General features: G+C 46.5%; 1 protein-coding gene across 1 annotated transcript; it reads left to right on the top strand.

Annotated features, from left to right (window-relative positions):
- The first annotated feature begins 15,125 nt into the window (after window positions 1-15,125).
- Window positions 15,126-19,990, top strand: LOC131293959 (nascent polypeptide-associated complex subunit alpha, muscle-specific form-like). The gene is made up of 5 exons (XM_058322007.1): window positions 15,126-15,146; window positions 15,253-16,469; window positions 17,101-18,236; window positions 18,449-19,363; window positions 19,434-19,990. Exons 1-5 carry the CDS (start codon window positions 15,126-15,128, stop codon window positions 19,988-19,990), a joined length of 3,846 nt encoding a protein of 1,281 aa, XP_058177990.1.
- The last annotated feature ends 313 nt before the right edge of the window (window positions 19,991-20,303 follow it).

Below are 20,303 nucleotides of genomic sequence, written 5' to 3'. Positions count from 1 at the left end.
CATCAATAGTAGAGTGTTTAAACTGAAAAATTTTATCATTCTAACTCATTACCTTACTACTATTATTATTTTACAACTTGTACTAAAAATAGGAAATATCTTCTATTTACGAAACAGGTTCTTAATACAAAGCTTAAGATATAAAGTAAGATATTTAAAACTTTAAAACGATAGTTGATTGCTGAGAAACTGTATGAAAATGTGTGTGGCATATGTTTCAGATTGTTTTAGTAATCTGCACCATAATTTGGAGACCAAAACCACTCGCCGATTTCAACATATTAATACTTATTTCTTCATTGAAAATTTAGAAATCATGAGTTGGTGTGAAATGATGTGTGAAGAATTGATAAAATAAAAATGAAAGTTTCGTATCGGATAGAATATGAAAGATGTATTTCCTGCTGCTTCCTTGTTTTCTAACCCGTGAAATTTACCTTATAAAACCAGTTCTTAGATACTGGGTCGCTTAATTTTTAGGGGAACGTGAGGTAACATCTCACCTAACACCTTGTTAGCCAGAACTAAGTTTTGTAACGTAATGAATTATGGCATTACAATATTTTAACTTAAGCGAGTGAAATGTTTTAACTCAAATATTTGATGTTCTAATAAAAAAACAAAATGACACAACATCACAGAATTTTTATTAAACCAGTTTTTAATAAAACAACCTCTGCGTTTATATATCTTTGAAAATTATGGAAAAAATTAAGCTGAAATCGGGGAGAAAACGCACTTTGAAAATATGCAGCTGCTATGCAGCTTGTGCTGTTAAAAGAAGCATAAGTAGATGATTTTTAGTGTTTTGAAAATCAAAATTATAACAATCAGTTAATCATTGTAATGATCGTCAAAACTCAAAACTGAGCCAAAATCGTGCATTACCAATTATCGGTTGGTCTTCCAAGCGAGTGCGTTTTGTTTCACAATTACTGGTCCATTTTATCCCACGAAAGCTGGTGCATACTACCCCCTGCTCCTACATGTTAATTTGAACCTTTCTGCCAGATGAACTTTTGATATTTAGTTCTGAAACGAAAGGAAAAGGAATAGTCATCAGTTTTCATTCTAAAGACATCCCGGCGAAAAGTTGAAGAGGTGAGTTGGTTCGTTACGGTTTTTTTTTTTAATTTTCGCTATAACACGTACGATGTTGTTTCTTTATTTTTCTAGATTATTCATTTGGTAAGCTTCGAATTATGTAGCTTTAGAGTTCCGGATTCTCAGACCGCTGCAAAAGGCAAAATGTGATCTTGGGCAAGTTGATGCGCGCTTGGATTTGCAAATTCTTAAGCGAAAACGTGCCAAAATATCTTGAGCGCCAAATAGTTGCGATGCGCTAAAAACCGGATTCACCCAAACTGTTCTAATTTTTTTTCTAGGAGATGTAAAGCAGATGCAAAATAGTCCTTTTAGTTTGTTCAATTTATTTTCTATTCTAGGATGCTTTCAAGGTAGAATTGAGATTAATATCACATCAGTGTTATCAGTGTCGATTTTAAAATATTAGTAACACTTGCAAAAATTTCGATTGAGTTCATTTATTTATTGACATTTCGTCAGTTAGCTCAAACAGAGCAATTTAGATTACAGGCTTGTGACATTTTACAGTAAATGACAAATATCTCTCAACCAAAACATTAGCATGCAGATTTTGTTTGTTTTAGCTTTTTTAATTCTCCCAAAAGAACAGTAAAATTAGCAGTGCAGAGCTGATGAAGTAAAAAACGCAGCAAAGCTAGTGTCGCTTTTTGCTCGCTTGAGCAAAAACGGTCAAATGCTAAATGCATCAACATTTATTTAATTGATAGCGTATTGCTCAATGTGGTCGACCATTGAGCAACCGCTGACGAAGTGGGCAGATTCCGAATGCGCCGACAGATAGTTTCCGAGAGCTTCCACTTATCTTGATACCATCAAGCAGATACGGACGAGTAGCCAGTGCTTCTATTTAAACCGGACCAGTCTAACAACGAACGTCAACCAGAGAGGACGCCAGATCATCAACAACAAGCGGACTAGCGTGTGTGTAAGGTTGAAAACTGTCTGGCAGAAAGCGAATCTGAAGAAAATATTCTCATAAAAAACTTGGATAAAATTCAAATTTTAAGAAGGAAAAGTGCTTGTTTAAAAAAAATAATGATCATATTGAGTTAAAAACAAAAAGATTATAAAGGAATATTAATTTCAGTATCTTCAGCATTGAAAAAACCGTCAGAATCAGTAAATCGAAACAAATAAAATATAAATTTTTGCTAGTTCTCTGAGTTTTGGTTTGGATTCCACCTGAAATCTAAATAAAAAAATGGATTGAAACAAGTTTAATAGGAGAATCGACAAAAGTTGGGGAGATATACAACTTCGACAACGAAACAAGATAAGAACGAATGGAAACCTGAAAGACATAGACATCTTTATCTTTACATATTGGGGGTCCGCGACAGCCGAGCGGTAGCGCCGGTTAGAAAATCGGCCCATGAGCGCCGGGGCTCACCACCTCGACGGCGTGGGTTCGAATCCCAACCGAGACCGGACCCTCCCCTGTACGAGAGGCCTGACTATCCACGTACAATAGGGTAAAAAAGTCTCGTAAGCCCTTAACGGGCATGCATGACCAACAAGGTCGTTACGCCAAGAAGAAGAAGATCTTTACATATCAATAACTATTTGCGAAACGTTTATCAAAATTATTTATAACACCAGACCATTAACAATGGGTGAATCTTTCTACAAAGAGATAAAATAATTGAAAAAATAAGAATTCTCAAGTTAAGATGAGAAAAACAGCCTCATATAAGAGCCAAATATATCCCAACAGTGACCTTTATAATTTCTTGTAGTAATGAAAGAAAAGATCAGACAAATCTTGACGGGATCAATTTAAAGCTGCTTGTACGTTTTTGTGTAATAGTTCTACTCATTAATCGATTACGAATTTTGTAAACAATAACCAAATCAAAATCAATCAAATGGGGGCCCGCGACAGCCGAGTGGTAGTGCCGATTAGAAAAATCGGCCCATGAGCGCCGAGGCTCACCACCTCGACGGCGTGGGTTCGAATCCCAACCGAGACCGGTCCCTCCCCTGTACGAGAGGAGTGACTATCCACGTACAACAGGGAAACAAGTCCTTAAGAAGCCCTTAACGGGCAGGCTTGACCAAGAGGTCGTTATGCCAAGAAGAAGAAGAATAAGAAGAACCAAATTAAAAATGTGTTGAAAGTACAATGACCTTTTACCAGCTACCGAATGTACCCACACTGGTTTATGGCCTGAGCAAAGTATTTTTCATTAATTTTCTAAAAGAAATTCATTCCTTTATGTTGCTCGTATCTTGATCACACACATTTTAAGTAGAAATGAAAGAATACTCAGAACACTTGTTCTCTTGACGGGTCTGGTTCTTCCTTTTATTTATAGAAGAGGGGAACTACATGTATTTCCAAACTACCTTTCGGCCATAGTTTACCGTTATCTTGTTCTGGGGTTATACCATCCAGCGTCAGCACGCCACCCTACGCATGGCGTTGTTGTTCGCCTCAAAGCTTACATTAATCATCTTTCGGCGTGAGCAGTTACGCATGAAAATGTCAAAATTAATCAATATCATTTTCACTCGGGTATCGGCAACGTAATCGTCGCCAAAACATAATTCATCAAAATTAGCATCGGAAACTTCACCTGGGAGCGTCTTCGTACGAACAGATGGTAAAATCTGACATACGCAACCGGCAACGCAACACCTCGCCAAACATATCCACGTGCACAAAAATATAAATATTCAAAATGATAAACGTAAATGCCAAAAACGCAATGAAATCGCTATAAAATTGTTGTATTTCTCAATAAAGCTTAATCGTTGCTAACAGCAAAGATCCCGCTCTGCCTCAAACTTCTACAATGATAACCGTTTCACAATGGCTCAACGATTCTGCTTGTGTCCGAATATATAAATACTAAGCGAAAGAAAGCTTGAGAGTGGTCGAGAATGTCGGGGTCACTAGAAAATTTGCAAAACTGTACCAACCTAAAACGAGTTGGTTGCACAAATCAACTTGTCAAGAAGTTATATTTATTATGATTTTGAATTTACGGGTTGTGCAATCAAAACAAGATGCGTTGAAAAAAAACATAGCAGACATTGATAATGGAAACATAATCGTAGTTCACGTTTCGATATATCGTTTTTTAGTTCGGGAAGACCTTCTGAACGGATTCTTGATTATGTTTTTCCTGTTCGCAACATTGCGTGGCAAGAGATTCGTGTTTCTTGCGTTGTTTTTGTACAGTCTACGATACAAAGCTCCGAGCTATGGAAGCATCAAACATTGGAAATTGGTTGTGATTGATCCTAAGTGATGTTGATGGAATCTTCCTGGAAGTGATTGTCGTGCACTTCCTTCCTTGGGATTGCAACTGTCTTATCGATCAATCGCACATGTTCTTCCGTTGAGGAATCACGCAATCGCATCAACACACATGGGCGTCTTCTGTCGCCTAGGCCTTAAACATATGCATCAGGTGTGACCTTGCGCCAAAAAATTTGCCCAGCAGCGGCATGGCGCATAAATGCAACCATCTACCAATAACAAAAGCATATAAACACACGAAGCCATATAAAAAAGATGCTGACATTGGAATAGTGGTTTAAGCATAGTGCGTCCGATTGGCTTGATTCGATTAGCAATGCTAATGAGCTGGAAGTGGGTAATTTCTCCACACTGAACGGATTATGATACGCCTGGGACGATAGAGATGATCGAGAGTGTGCGAACAGAATGAACAAGGGAGTGGTCTACTTGTTGAGAAATATGTTGCTACTTTATATTACCATACAAGATCGGTAATATTGGTGACGTAGAAGGTGAGTTGAAGGGGGGGTCCGCGACAGCCTAGCGGTAACGCCGGCTAGAAAATCGTCCCATGAGCGCCGGGGCTCGCCACCTCGACGGCGTGGGTTCGAATCCCAACCGAGACCGGACCCTCCCCTGTACGAGAGGCCAGACTATCTACGTACAACAGGGAAACAAGTCTCGTAAGCCCTTAAACGGGCAGGCATGACCAAGAGGTCGTTACGCCAAGAAGAAGAAGAAGAAGGTAAGTTGAAGCAAAAGTTCCACTTCTGTAAAATGTTAACAGTTTAATATGAAAATTTCTTATGTAACATCAAATAAAATGAAACTTTACCAACAACAACATCAAACATATAGCTTATTTGATCAATATGATGATCTACTTGCCTCGCCGCCGCCACTAGCTTTCAACTATGTACTAAACAATATTCAGAACTTTTAACTACAAATTATTGAATACCGATGTGATCATCGTCATGGGAATGACCAATCCTCCATAGTGTCAACAGTTTCCCAAACTTCCCACCCCTGTAACTTGATCCGTGCGCTATTAATATCAGCTACAAGTCAGAGATTTCCGAAAAGAAATCAATTTGATAAATTGCGCTACGTTTTAACTACACCAACAATTTTCTACATCAGCTGAGTTGCAAGACGATAACTGCCTGGATTTCGCGAACCGTAACTCTTCTCGACTTTTTGCTCCTGCGCGAGCGCATGCAACCAAACACAAGGTGCCTGAACAAGCGTTAACAACCTGCAAACCACTGTCGCCCGAGAAAGTGTGCGAATCCGAGAAAGACGCCACCCCGTCAAGGTCAGTAGCTTTGAGTTGACGCTAATGGTAAAAAATAATACCCAGCCATACCTTGCCATAATCAATGCAGAAGAGTAAAAAGTGGAGCCACATATGTTCCACGGTCGATTTTTTTATTTGTGGTCCTGTGAAAACATGCGACACCGCCATGTGTTGCCCAATGCTTAGGGGCGGTGCTGACGCCCACTAATTGGCGAATCGATAATCGATGCCAAACAAAACGATGCTACATATCGAATAGAGGTAAAATGCTCACAAAGTTTGGTATGGAACCTTGTCTAACGGCTCTGCATGCGGGAGATCAAGCTCCATATATTTAATTGAGGGAAGCGTTAAAAAGCTACTGAAGTATTAACGCTTATCAAACAAGTATGTAGCATAATAAACTACACTTTGATAATATTATTTTTCTCTTAATTGTTTGAGAATGTTTGGCTAACATCAAAGTATCTAGTATGAAGTTAATAAGTTTAATCTGGAAGAGAGTAACATCATTGAGGCCATTTTCTCTGAAAAAAGTGCCGGGTGCAAAGTTATAAATTAAATAGCTAAATATTAACTACCATTAGATACCAGACAACTGTTTTCAATGCGGCATGCTTTACACCGGTCCATGAAACCGTTTGAATATGTTTAAATTAAAATTGATGATATTAAAAGATCATTCCATTTTTATGTCTTTGCTTTTATGAGCCACGGATGAATCAAATAAGCCACCGTGCCTTACTCCAACAGCCGGTGTAGTAGCGTTCATAAATTTAGATAACACCTTACTGACACTCGACCGGTACAACGTGCTACTTTGGCTTCAACACCAACCGCTCGTCTGGGATGACACACTCGACAGTCTAAGGTGCGTGCAATACATCTGAGTGCTTCTTCTCGGGTAGCAGTCAGTTCAAGGAAGGCGTGGTCGTAAAGCCTTGAAAACCTGATCTGTCCGTTTTATAAATTAGATGCCGACCGCCCAAGCCGATGGTCGCACTTGCTCAGAAAACTATCATCCCAAATGGAACCCAAATGCCACCTCGATGATTGCCATCCGGCGTCGTATCGGTCGGGTTGGAGATCGATCAGGTAAAATATGTTCTCCACCGTGACACATCCGAGAGCTTGCGGAATCTCGATGTGGTCTCGTTATTACAACAGCACCCAACAAGGAATGTTTTGAAACTATTCAAAAACGCTATTCTATTTCCGTTTCGACTCCGGAAAGTCCACATCCAGGTGATACACGCAACCTTTTTTTTGGATCATTCTTTCAACCTTGTTGCTGAACTGCTAGTAACCGGACATTTCTGTCCAGGGATTGCCACTCGAGTGAAGATGATTCTACAAAGCTCGCAGCGACCGTCGTCGCAGCGGAGTACGTACTAGCGATGACGTCGCGTGCGCTGCTGACCTTTCTTCCCTGAGCAAAGGTCTGCGTAGGGAAGCATGGAGGTGGAAGGATCGGCATAATCAACACCCTAGAGGGATCGCACCGGCGCCCAGCCGACCGAAGCTTGCGGATGGCTGATCACTCTCTCGCTCATTCTTTTCTTCCCACTACCCACTACCAATCTAAGACGATCTTGTTGCTCCCTCTTCGAGGCTAGATCACTCTCACTCTCTATGGTACGCCGGTGAGAAGATTCGTCTCCGTGAGATCGACCGACTGCTATAAGCTGCTCCATCTTTTCCATCAGTTGTATTGTCCTCCCCTCCTGCGGTCCGCAGGCTCCGAATCTGTCTCTCTCTCGGTGTAGTCGAAAAGAGCAAATTTGGGATAAAAAGAGAGAACATTGCATCCCTTATGGATGCGTGAATCAGTATCCGCAAGCAGGGAGGGGTGGACACGATGGTCCTACTAAGACGGTACGCCCGTACGCACCCTCGGTACCGGTGTCTACATATACTAGGCCTTACCGCGCGCGTACTACTCGGATTCGTGACATCTCGCTCTGGCACGGCCACGGGAAAACCCCGCCACGATGGAGCCTCCCGCATCACTGGTACACTGCAAGGAAGATGAGTACCGTCTCCCCCCAACCCTTCAGCTCCTCAACTCGCTCCTCTTTGACGAAGGCTTTGACGCTGGCTGACGGTGGCTTGGTCCATCGTGCACCACCCAAATCCGACGATATAAATAAACCGTGCCATACGGAGCGGTCGTTCAGTCGTGTGAACCTACGACGGGTGCTAGTATTCGGCCCCACGACCCGACCGAGGTCCTCGACACGCTGACACACGGTTCACGCGTGTCCTACGTTCAGTGGCTTGGTGATCATCACACATGATCAGTGAGAAGAAATCGGACAAAATCGGATACATTCGTTAGCTGGAATTGGCTCAAGTGTTGGTGTGTCCTTCCCGAGACAAACGCGGGACAGGATCAGGACAAGGATATTCGATACGGTTCCAAGAAGGACTTTTCCTTAAAACAGTGCATTGGTGAAGATCGCTGAATATTAATTCTTCTCCCGCCCGGCGGGTTCGTTTCTGTCGTGAAGTTGTTCGTCAATCGGTTGCAAAAATGGTGAGAATTTTTATCAAATCAACTTTTGGTTACGTTAAGCTTGTGTCAAAACAGAATGCAGGTATTAAAGGGGGAAAATATAAAAAAGTGCGAAATTCCGACATCCGGTTTTTCTCCATCTTCTAGTGCCTAATGAGTTTGTAGTACTGCACCTCGTGTGCTCGTGTTTGTGCGTGTCTTTAGGTGCATGCGAACGAGTGTTTTTTCCCAATCATTTGTGTGCTGCACGTGCGACAAAATGTGTCAAGAAATGTCGTGACCGGAGCGAAGGGTGTCCTTTGCCATTTTTATTCTTCTCTCTATCTCTCCGCTTGTCAGCACTCATGTTGTTGCAGATTTGTTTTTTGTACTATCCTTTCCCACATCGTTTTGTTGTGCTTAATTATGTTTTGCTTTTGTTTTGCTTGCCTTTATTGTCCAAGTGCTGCATTATTAATTGAGCATTATCGTAAGCCATGCCGGGCCGGTTGACCGGCTGACTTTTGCCCCGTTCTGACCCAACTTTTTCTAGCCCTAAGCCTAAAGGTGCACTACACTTTGTTGCAAATTCACACAAAACAACAAAAAAATCCGCACACTCAAGGGTCGTGAGAGATTTTTGCCCATTTCGCGAACGAGATGCGCCACGGGGCAGGTGCATGGATGGGTTTGCAAGTGGGAGCAAAGCGTATGCTACCGAACGGCAACTGCTACCGAGAGGATAAAACAAAGTAGACACCCTCTCCATCATATGCATAAAAAAACCCTTTTCCCAGCGAAGACACAAGAAGATGTTCAACACAACGGCCGTGTATTTTCCTCCCGTGCAAGTGTCTTCATTAAATCATGTCCACCCTTTGGGGACGAAAGTGGTGCCAATCGGTCGGAGTAAACGATCGTGGCGCTTCCTAACCTTTGCCTGAGCGTCGCGAAAGATTATTAGTTTTTATTGCACTCGGTTCGATCGATTCGAGCCGTTATGCAATCCGTGACGCCCTCTACATTGGTGACTTTTACAAACGCTCGCTCCATCTTTCGGCGCATGCAATTTTGTGCCATTGCATCCCCCTTCGTTCGGTTACACGGTTTTTTCGGATCGTGGTGTTTTTCTTTTACGTGCAATTTTCTCGACCAATGAACCCCACCGATGGACAATGATTCTGCCCAACGGAAGGCCTTTGGGAACGTTTTGGGAAACTCGGTCCCCGAAAAGGTGGCTGGAGTAAAAAGTGGAACAATACAGACTCCCTCCCCGGTGCTTGGGTGTTTTTTATTTGTATTTATTTGTCTGCTGTTCGTTGGTCACTGTTTTTCACTTAGACCCTTCCTCGGTTGCGGTTCGTCTCTTATTTTTGAGCCCAACGCTTTGACATTTCAATCAAGGCGAAGGAAGGCGACGTTACAGAAGAAAGCTTTTTTTTAACCTCGTTGTTTGCACTAACAACTTGATTTTTACAAACCTATTTTTACAGGTCAGTCTGTACAGGAGAAAACAGGTCAGATTTGGCACACCAAATTTGAATTATTTTTGCACACCCGTTTGCGCCTTCTCTCATGCATAATACTCGTGCAAGAAATAGTGTTCGCTAGTGAAGAATCTGGGGAAGCCTCCGGCAGAGCGCCGCGCCTGAATGTGTGAAACATTTGTCAAATAGGTTTTGGGTGTTGTTTTTCTTGTGCTCTGCCAAAACGCATCCCTCCCGCTATACGTATGGACATTATCCAACCCAAGTGTCGTCTCCCGCACGACCGTCACAAGCCACCAAAAGGTCGACCCACCCGGCGGGTGATGCTCGGATGCGAACAAGATGAAGATAAACCACCAGGGAGAGCACTGCGGTTCCGCAAGGATGGATGATTTAATGGCCGCCTGAGCGGTGTCTGTTTGCCCGATTATGACACCACACGGATATGTAGAACCATGATGCCATAATGACAAACATGCCAAAGCAGGCAAAGCGCGGGATGAGGGGGAGGGGGAGCACACAACACCGATGGCGAGGTGATTGATGCTGCTTGTCTTTATCGTGTTCATGATATTTGATTAACCAATTTTTTACCTTTTTCCAATATTTTTTTCCGTTGATTCGGTTGGTGGAGTTGTAAAGAGGCTATTTTTAGCATCAGCATGAAAAAAAATAATTTTAGAAGGGTTTCTTTAAGCAAACGGTTAATTAAAATCAGTAGACCCAATGTTGTTGTTCGAGAAACTAAGTTGATTTTCATTCTTAAAGCCCCTTTTCGATCTTATTTCTGTATTGAAGAAATCGGGACTGGCATTGAGACATTTGGAAATAAAAGATTCATGCTAATCGAATTTGGATCTGATTGCTAATAAATTGTTCTCTTCGCGAGCATTTGCAAAATCACTACACAACAAACAAATCCACAACAAAGCTTAACGAAAGAAATTGAAGGAATCAAGAAATGTATCTATTATTTGCATTCGTTAGACAATAAAAGCATTGTAGGAAAAAAAATCGTTCATACTCCACATTTCGATTGGTTTTGATTTATTCTCTTAACCCTACGACCTTCCTAGGGTTTGTTCAGCGTCTACCACTTGACTGACATAGAACAAACTCCTAATGCTACTTAGCTTCATCACTTTAAATCACTTAGCACATTTCAAGCATCTGAACATTTGTTCCTTCCCTTGGTCTTCTGCGCGTGAAGCCGTGGGTTTGGTGCCAAATCAACTCCACACCTCCGGTCGCAACCATAAAAAAGTAACTGGCACTCAACCTAACACACCTCACGTGGGCGTACGGAATACACCTTTCCTGCTGCTGCAGCGATGCTATTGCATCCGTCCGTCTGCAGCTCCCAACCGTTAAGTCTCGGACGGGTCCGCCGTTTAATGTTGAACGGCCAGCTTCTAATGCTCGTTCACCTCTCTCACCGGCGTCTAAAGACCACAGAGCAGAACGGTTAACCAGCGTCCAAACACTCCGAACCACCGCCAATAACCATAAACGGCCCCGAGTGATTAATGATGAGCTGAAAAGTTCACCCCGATTCCAACGTTTCGTTGAACCAAAACGGCGGTTCCATTGACGTTTGTTCTGGTTCTCGGCTCAAAGTAACGAATTCGCGCCAGCGAACAGTTTCGCTAAAGTTCATCGTGCCAATTCTATTTTTTATCGACCCACTTTGGGGCACTTTTGTTATCGGCAACAAATTGAATTTGATGTTTTTATGTCCCGTCCTGGTGACCGAGGGAACAAATATCAACACTCCCGAGCCGGCCGATCGCCAATTTCAGTTCAATGTGATCTCCACCCTCTTGCAGACCGCGCGACAAGCACCGTACTGCGAGCGAACACCGTACCGAACTTGAGCACCGAACAAACTTGTCCTTCGCGATGCCCGACGATGGGCTTTTAACATTGCAAAAGCCCCCTTTTTTCCAATTGCCACTCGATAATTGAATGTGCTAACCTATTTGTGAAAGGGAACCGTAACGGAGTAAGGTAAACACCGGGGGACAGGCGAGCCGGGGGGGGGGTAGAAAAAGATGTTTCCAAACTCCTGAAACTCCCTTTTCTTGCTCTCGAGCACGGCTGCTGGGACGTTAGGTTGGCCGCGACGAAGGAGAATTCGTCCGGGAGTCTCTGGGAGGAAGATGCACTTTCGATTTCAATTTCGCCGTGAGTCGTACGTCATTTTCCCGGTGAGGCAATGGATATAGGTCGTAAAAAGGGAGGCGTTTTCACGTCGAACGCTTGCAAGACGAGGAACCTGTCATGTCTCTTAGCGTTTCAAATAATGGACGCTACTAATAGTATTGAGAATGCCCTCAATTATGAGAAGTAAAAGATAAATTCAAAAACAACTACATTCGAAATAAATCAAAACAAAACAATCGGCTAGTTCAAAATCGTATTTTTGGTATTCACGGAAATCTTGACGACCTTTTTCCAAGGTTAATGATAGTCGTAACAGGAGCTAAACTTAACCAGAGGGCCATCTCCTTCGATCGATTACCTAACGGTCAGTAGTATGAAGATGTTCGTCGAGTGAACACACCTTGTCCCCATAAAACATGAAAAAATGAAACAAAGTTTGCCCACCAAAGGTCCATGCCCTCGGGCGAGTCGACAGAGATGAAGCAGTGACGGCGACCATTTCTTCTCCCTTTTCGATCGCGTGCGTGCGAAGATGATGATCTTCGACATTTAATTTCGCTTTTGAACGAAAACAAAACCAGCCAGCACACACCCAATTATTTCGTGGAACCAAAGAGGAAAGCAAAAGCTCCCGGGAACCACGAGAAAAATTAAAATCCAAAAATCAACAACACACATTTTAAAATAATCAAATTGGACCCATCGTAGGGCTGCCAAAAATAACCGGTCGTTGCTCATGGTTTCTGCTCTGGGCAACCGAAATTTCCGTACGTGGAGTGATAAATGGCTGCTGGCTGATCGTGGTTCAGCATATTTACCATAAGCTCCACCGGACGCCTGGAATGTCCGCGCATTCCCATGCGACCGTTGAGCAAGATCTGCTGATTTCAAGGTGAATTCATAAATGCTAATGTGAATGAATTATGAAATCCTTACCCAACCGGAGACGGGATCTGAAACGATACGGGGCTTCCGAAATCGCAGTCTTGCCCGAGGAAGGGAAGAAAAAATTGTATTCGTCCACTGTCAATGCTAATTTATGTTCGGCGAGAGGCAGCAAAACCTATTCCATGTGGAGTATGCAAATACCGCCACAATGTCAACGAAAGTTGCTGAATGGCAGATAAGATGAACGTCACAGCATTTCATCACGCGTTGCATCGGTGGACGTGCTTTTGGGTGCATAGATTTGTTTCGGCTTTCGATCATTTCGGATGCTGTTGTTTTTTGATAATATTGTTTAAAAAAACCAGTTAGGTTAGATGACTCGGAAGATTTACTATTTTTGTCGCTTACAAAACTGTCTCCTTTTATTACTCTGGCCCGTGCTGGGCGAAAGAGGTGTTTATTATTTAAACATTAAACATACTTCGCAACCACGCAACCGCCGTCCGGCCTGTGATGCTGACCCGCCGGGCAGTTCACGAACCCATGAAGTGTGTGGTGAACTATGAGGCCAGAGCGGCCCGCTGCAGCATCTTCGCTTTGCGTACCCTTTAGCATTTAACCGATAAAGTTATGTCATGCAGTTGCGATAAACCGCAACAATACAAAGCACCCGTGTATGCACTGCCGCTGCTCGTTGCAAACCGTCTCCACAATTCCCGCGCGGAACGGTACGGGAGGCGTATGTCGTCGATGGGCGCCACATGTCACCGCTTCGATGCTTTTCTCAAACATTGACAATTGCACACACACACACACACACTCACACACAAAAGCACAGATACAAATCGATGAGCTTATATGCAGCATCGATGCGATTTAACGAGATGAAAAAATGCCACAGCTAATAAGTCACCCGGTGGCATAAAGCGCTTCCATCCAGGTGCGAACCGTACGAAAGACTTCAACGGGCAGTGACGTGACGAACCCGGATGCAAGATGTTTAGAATAAAAAAAACCGACGAAAGCGATCAGGCCTCAATGATGCTTGGTAAAGAGTAGGATTTTTGCGCGACATTCAAAACGTCAAATAGCCAGGAAGGGGTGTAGGGGGCGGGGGGGTGGATTGCATGATTAAATAGCAATCAGATGAGAAAATGAGCTTTTCAGAAAGAACAGGTACCTACATCCACGCCTCGTAGTGCTATATAATTTTTATTTGCCTTCCGTTTCGCATATTCATAACACATGTGTGTGGCAGTATAGCGACCTCACTTCGTAAGCCAAATTTCGCAAAAATTGGCAGTACCGAAACCGAATCGCCGTAATGGAACACTTGACATTCAACGACAAATTAGTGGTGTCTCCCACCTCATCCACGCTCGATGTCATCTTTACTGCCGCACAACATCTTCATGAAGCGCCGTACAAAACTCGCCGAAAGTCGAAAAGAGGCCCTCCCAAAATCGCACAGCCTTCAGCTGTCAGCTGTGACGTAATTTCCCATACGAAAAAATGAGCATAATTTTGGACTGTACCTTCCCTAGAACGTGCAAGCCGTATAGCGGGTTGGATGAAATCGATCGTCAATTCCCGTAAAAGAAACAAAAAGTAACGCGCTGAAAGTAAAAGTTCCAAAAACCGTATACCCACGCATGGCATCAGCTGTTCTTTTTTCGCATTCGAAGTATTTGATTCGACCCGCGCGGGAAGTAGGTCGCGCAGTTTCAATAGGTTAGGGAGGCTAGAGCTTACAGCGACTCCTGCAAGTTCATTAACTGACCGGCAACGTACCCAGCCTTACCCGACTTTCCCATGGGGTTGCTCGTCACATCGGCCACGAAGGTCACCATAATCAATCTCTTTCCAATTACTGATCGAATCGGATTCGGGCCGCGGAGTCGTTGACGCGACGCGAGATATAAAGGCGCTCGTAATTGCGCCGGCAAGCACGTGGGGGAAACCCGGCCCATTCCATCGCCAACGCGCCAACAAAGGTTGTCCCTTGGTAGGTCGGGTGGATCTCATGGTGATCGTGTTAGACTGAACGATGTGCTGCCTTCAAAGCCGAGCGAAGGATTCTCCGGACCGTGTCATCCATCATGACACCTCATGGAGGTACCGGTTTCGAACGCCATTTCCTAACCCTACCTGCGTTCCGGGCTGGGTCAGTGAGTCAGTGAGACGCTGGCCGGAGGGACCACCTTAGTAGAACGCGTCTCGTAATGGGAAGATGAGTTATTTTAGCTGATCCAACGCGATCGGATATGGCACATTGTTCAAGGGATGCAATAACTCCTGTACGTGTATTGCAGTGGCCGGCAGACACCCGGCTTTCGACGTGTTGTGTACGCAATCCAAGGCGTTGCTGACACGTTAACACGTTTGATTTGTGGTCGAAGGCGCTGATGCATATAGCTGCATATACTGATCGCTCAAAAGATGGGTAGGGAGAACGATCAGGTGATCTTCATCACAGCTGCCAGCACAACAATGTTGCTGTGTTGGGTCGAGAAATGTCTTAAAGTTCTGTCCTAATGGCTGTCGGTGCTACTTTCATCTTTTGCAGCGATTCCTACTGCTGATCGGTTGCCTACTAGCGGCGTCCAGTAGCAATGCCGAGATCACGACCGTCCTGGGCCAGAACGGGTACGACTACACTCCACCGAAGGTTCCCTTTCCGCCACCACCCAGTTGTCCGGCCGGAGGCGTTCCTCCGTACTGTTGTACTAATGGCGGCCAAGGACCAAACTGTGTAGTTCCGACACCGCCACCACCACCAAGTTGCCCTTCTGGAGGTGTTCCACCGTACTGTTGCACCAACGGAGGAACCGGACCTAACTGCTACGTCCCTCCACCACCGACTCCTCCTCCAACGAGACCACCACCGCCGCCACCACCAAGCTGCCCAGCTGGAGGAGTCCCGCCGTACTGCTGTACCAACGGAGGATCTGGACCAAATTGTTATGTCCCTCCTCCGCCAACTCCTCCGCCAACTCGTCCTCCTCCACCACCACCACCAAGTTGTCCAGCAGGAGGAGTCCCACCGTACTGCTGTACTAATGGAGGATCTGGACCCAATTGTTATGTACCTCCGCCGCCAACTCCTCCTCCAACCCGACCACCACCGCCGAGTTGTCCTGCTGGAGGAGTCCCACCATACTGCTGTACCAACGGAGGATCTGGACCGAACTGCTATGTGCCACCACCGCCAACTCCTCCTCCGACAAGACCACCACCACCAAGCTGCCCAGCTGGAGGAGTCCCACCGTACTGCTGTACCAACGGAGGATCTGGACCGAACTGTTACGTACCTCCTCCACCAACTCCTCCTCCGACTCGACCTCCACCACCACCGACTCGTCCACCGAGCTGTCCGGCCGGAGGCGTCCCACCGTATTGCTGCACGAACGGAGGATCGGGACCGAACTGCTACGTTCCGCCTCCGCCAACTCCTCCACCGACACGACCACCACCTCCGAGTTGCCCTGCCGGAGGAGTTCCGCCGTATTGCTGCACCAACGGAGGATCCGGACCGAACTGCTACGTTCCTCCACCCCCAACTCCTCCACCAACACGTCCTCCTCCACCACCTCCAACCCGTCCACCTAGCTGCCCAGCTGGCGGTGTTCCACCGTACTGCTGTACGAATGGCGGCCAAGGACCGAACTGCGTCGTTCCCACACGCCCCCCGAAAGGTGACGAGTACCTACCGCCATGTCCGAACGGTGGCCAAGGGCCGAACTGTGTAGAACCTACGCGCCCGCCTGTAACTCCAGCTCCAAGGTAGGTTCACTAGTAAAGTGTGCTAAACGGTAGGGAAAACGAAACGTAATCGCTAGTACAGTCATGTAATTCCGCTACTCAGTCTGTCAAAAAGAATATCCTTTCATATCCTTTGAAAACCTACAAACCAGTACAAAACAAACAAACAAATGAGTCCTCGAATTGAATTATCGAATTTCTGTGGATATTTAGCGTTGTTTTTGTATTTTAGGAGCAACAAAATAATAGCCGTAGCTTCCAAAAAAAGTCTTTTTTCCAATTTTACTTCAACACACCGACCGCATCTTAAGCTTGGCTCGAACGACGATGATACAAGAGAGACCAGTATAATTCACGATTACACTGGCGACTAAGGATTAATCGTCTCCTTTTATTCAGTAGCGAAATGTGTGTGGAGTTTGGGCACAGTAAAAGTCAATAACTATCACCGTCCCATCGTCTAATTACTCATGTACGTTGCTCCTGCAATTCTGAAGTTCTAGGTCGTTGGCTTATTTTCAGAAAATTTCTAGTATTAAAAATGCGAGTCACCGTATACGACTTTGCTGGAACTTCGCATGATTAACCCTTTTAACATATGCTATTGTAGGAAAACGGTCTCTTAGCCTTGACTTCTAAATTACTTTTTCAGGCCACCATTTGGATGTCCTAATGGAGGAGTTCCACCAAACTGCTGCACCAACGGCGGACAAGGACCGAACTGTATGATTCCACGACCACCTCCGCCACCACCGAGCTGTCCTTCGGGCGGTGTTCCCCCGTACTGCTGTACTAACGGAGGTACTGGTCCCAACTGTTATGTCCCACCTCCTCCTACGCGTCCACCAACCCGTCCACCACCTCCGCCAACTCGTCCACCGAGCTGCCCAGCTGGAGGTGTCCCTCCGTACTGTTGTACCAACGGAGGATCTGGACCGAACTGTTATGTCCCTCCTCCACCAACTCCTCCGCCAACTCGTCCCCCACCTCCACCGACTCGTCCACCGAGCTGCCCGGCCGGAGGAGTTACGCCGTATTGCTGCACTAACGGAGGATCAGGCCCGAACTGCTATGTTCCGCCTCCCCCAACTCCTCCTCCAACTCGCCCACCCCCAACACGACCACCAAGCTGCCCGGCTGGAGGAGTTCCTCCATACTGCTGCACTAATGGCGGTTCTGGTCCCAACTGCTATGTGCCACCACCGCCAACTCCTCCACCAACTCGCCCACCACCACCGCCGACGCGCCCACCGAGCTGCCCAGCTGGCGGAGTCCCACCTTACTGCTGCACTAACGGAGGATCCGGTCCTAACTGTTACGTACCTCCGCCGCCAACACCTCCGCCAACACGGCCACCGCCACCACCGCCAACACGACCACCGAGCTGCCCTGCGGGAGGTGTCCCGCCGTATTGTTGTACGAATGGAGGATCTGGACCAAATTGTTATGTCCCTCCACCCCCAACTCCGCCACCTACCCGACCACCTCCGCCGCCGACGCGCCCGCCGACGCGCCCGCCGAGCTGCCCTGCAGGAGGCGTCCCACCGTATTGCTGTACCAACGGAGGATCCGGACCGAACTGTTACGTACCACCACCACCGACACCACCACCAACGAGACCACCACCACCTCCAACTCGTCCTCCAGCTTGCCCATCCGGTGGTGTTCCACCTTACTGCTGCACCAATGGAGGTTCTGGACCGAATTGCGTCGTGCCGACGAGGCCTCCTCCACCTCCACCGACGCAAGGCAATGAGTATCTTCCTCCGTGCCCTAACGGTGGTGTTGGTAAGTGGAACCTGGAAACAATAGGAATTTCCCAAATGTTGGACTCAAGATATTGTTTGCTCTACTACTTGCCGCATGCTCATAATGTGTGGCTCTAAAACTGTTGAGTTACAGCTAGTAGTTCTGCTAAATTTTTTTTTGTCATTCGACTTCATCTTAGACAAGGACAACTGCATACGGTATGGATAAAACATTATGTTTTCTTTCCTCAGGACCAAGCTGCCAAGTTCCGCCAACGCGTCCACCATCTTGTCCGTCCGGTGGAGTACCGCCTTACTGCTGTACTAATGGTGGAACAGGACCTAACTGCTACGTACCACCACCTCCTACTCGCCCGCCAACACGACCACCACCACCACCAACGCGCCCACCTAGCTGTCCATCAGGTGGAGTACCGCCGTATTGCTGCACTAATGGAGGATCTGGTCCTAACTGTTACGTACCCCCGCCGCCAACACCTCCTCCAACGCGACCACCACCGCCACCGCCACCAAGTTGTCCGGCAGGAGGAGTCCCACCGTACTGCTGTACTAATGGAGGATCTGGACCCAACTGTTACGTACCTCCGCCGCCAACTCCACCTCCTACTCGTCCTCCACCACCACCGACTCGTCCTCCAAGCTGCCCGGCCGGAGGCGTCCCACCGTATTGCTGCACCAACGGAGGATCCGGACCGAACTGCTACGTTCCTCCTCCGCCAACTCCTCCACCGACACGACCACCACCTCCGAGCTGCCCAGCGGGAGGTGTTCCACCATATTGTTGTACCAACGGAGGATCTGGACCGAACTGCTACGTCCCTCCGCCACCAACACCACCTCCTACTCGTCCTCCTCCACCCCCGACCCGTCCTCCATCTTGCCCAGCCGGTGGTGTTCCACCGTATTGTTGTACCAACGGAGGATCTGGACCGAACTGCTACGTCCCTCCGCCACCAACACCGCCTCCTACCCGTCCTCCTCCACCCCCGACCCGTCCACCATCTTGCCCAGCCGGAGGTGTCCCACCATACTGTTGCACAAATGGAGGAAGTGGCCCCAACTGCTATGTGCCTACTCGACCGCCGCCACCACCGCCAACTCCTGGAAAGGATGAATACCTGCCACCATGCACCAATGGGGGAGTCGGTAAGTAGACCAGCAGCCAACTGCAAACAAAAGACAAATCTACATTTTTTTATGTGCTACTCTTCCACAGGACCGAATTGTGTTATTCCTCCAATTCCTCGACCAACACCGCCTCCACCAAGCTGTCCATCAGGTGGAGTACCACCGTATTGCTGCACTAACGGAGGATCTGGTCCTAACTGTTACGTACCCCCGCCGCCAACTCCTCCTCCTACTCGTCCTCCACCACCAAGTTGTCCTGCAGGAGGAGTCCCACCATACTGTTGTACGAATGGTGGATCTGGACCGAACTGCTATGTGCCACCACCACCAACTCCTCCACCAACGCGTCCTCCACCACCACCTCCAACCCGTCCCCCAAGCTGCCCAGCTGGAGGAGTCCCGCCGTACTGCTGTACCAACGGAGGATCTGGACCGAACTGTTATGTCCCTCCTCCGCCAACTCCTCCCCCGACTCGACCTCCACCACCACCACCACCTACTCCAGCACCTGGTTGCACTAATGGTGGTGTGCTGCCTTTCTGCTGTACCAACGGTGGTCAGGGGCCGAAATGTGAAGTACCGTCGCACACGTTGGAAGAAGACGGATATCATTACAAACGACCTAATAAACCGTTCACATTCTAGTTTTAAATTTTGCCCAAGGGATCACCTTGGTATCTGTATTGTATGTCCATTGAAATTTTCTTAACTAATTGTTTAAGATCCGTTCATCTGTGAATAGCAATAAATACACACTAAACTCATGTAAATTTTAAACCTTGGTTTCGAGTTTTTTTTTACTGTTTGATTTAACTTTACGTAAATGGCATCGTATCACACTCTTTACGAACGCACATGGTGTTGGATACGGACAGAATCCGATCTGGTCCTGTAAATCAACAGCAACGATGTCAAACGAATCAACAGATCATTTTGAACCTATACTGGCAACACTGCT

This window comes from Anopheles ziemanni, chromosome 2 (assembly GCF_943734765.1).
Source record: "Anopheles ziemanni chromosome 2, idAnoZiCoDA_A2_x.2, whole genome shotgun sequence".
NCBI classification, from domain to species: Eukaryota; Metazoa; Arthropoda; class Insecta; order Diptera; family Culicidae; genus Anopheles; species Anopheles ziemanni.
This window is presented reverse-complemented; position numbering and strand designations above follow the sequence as displayed.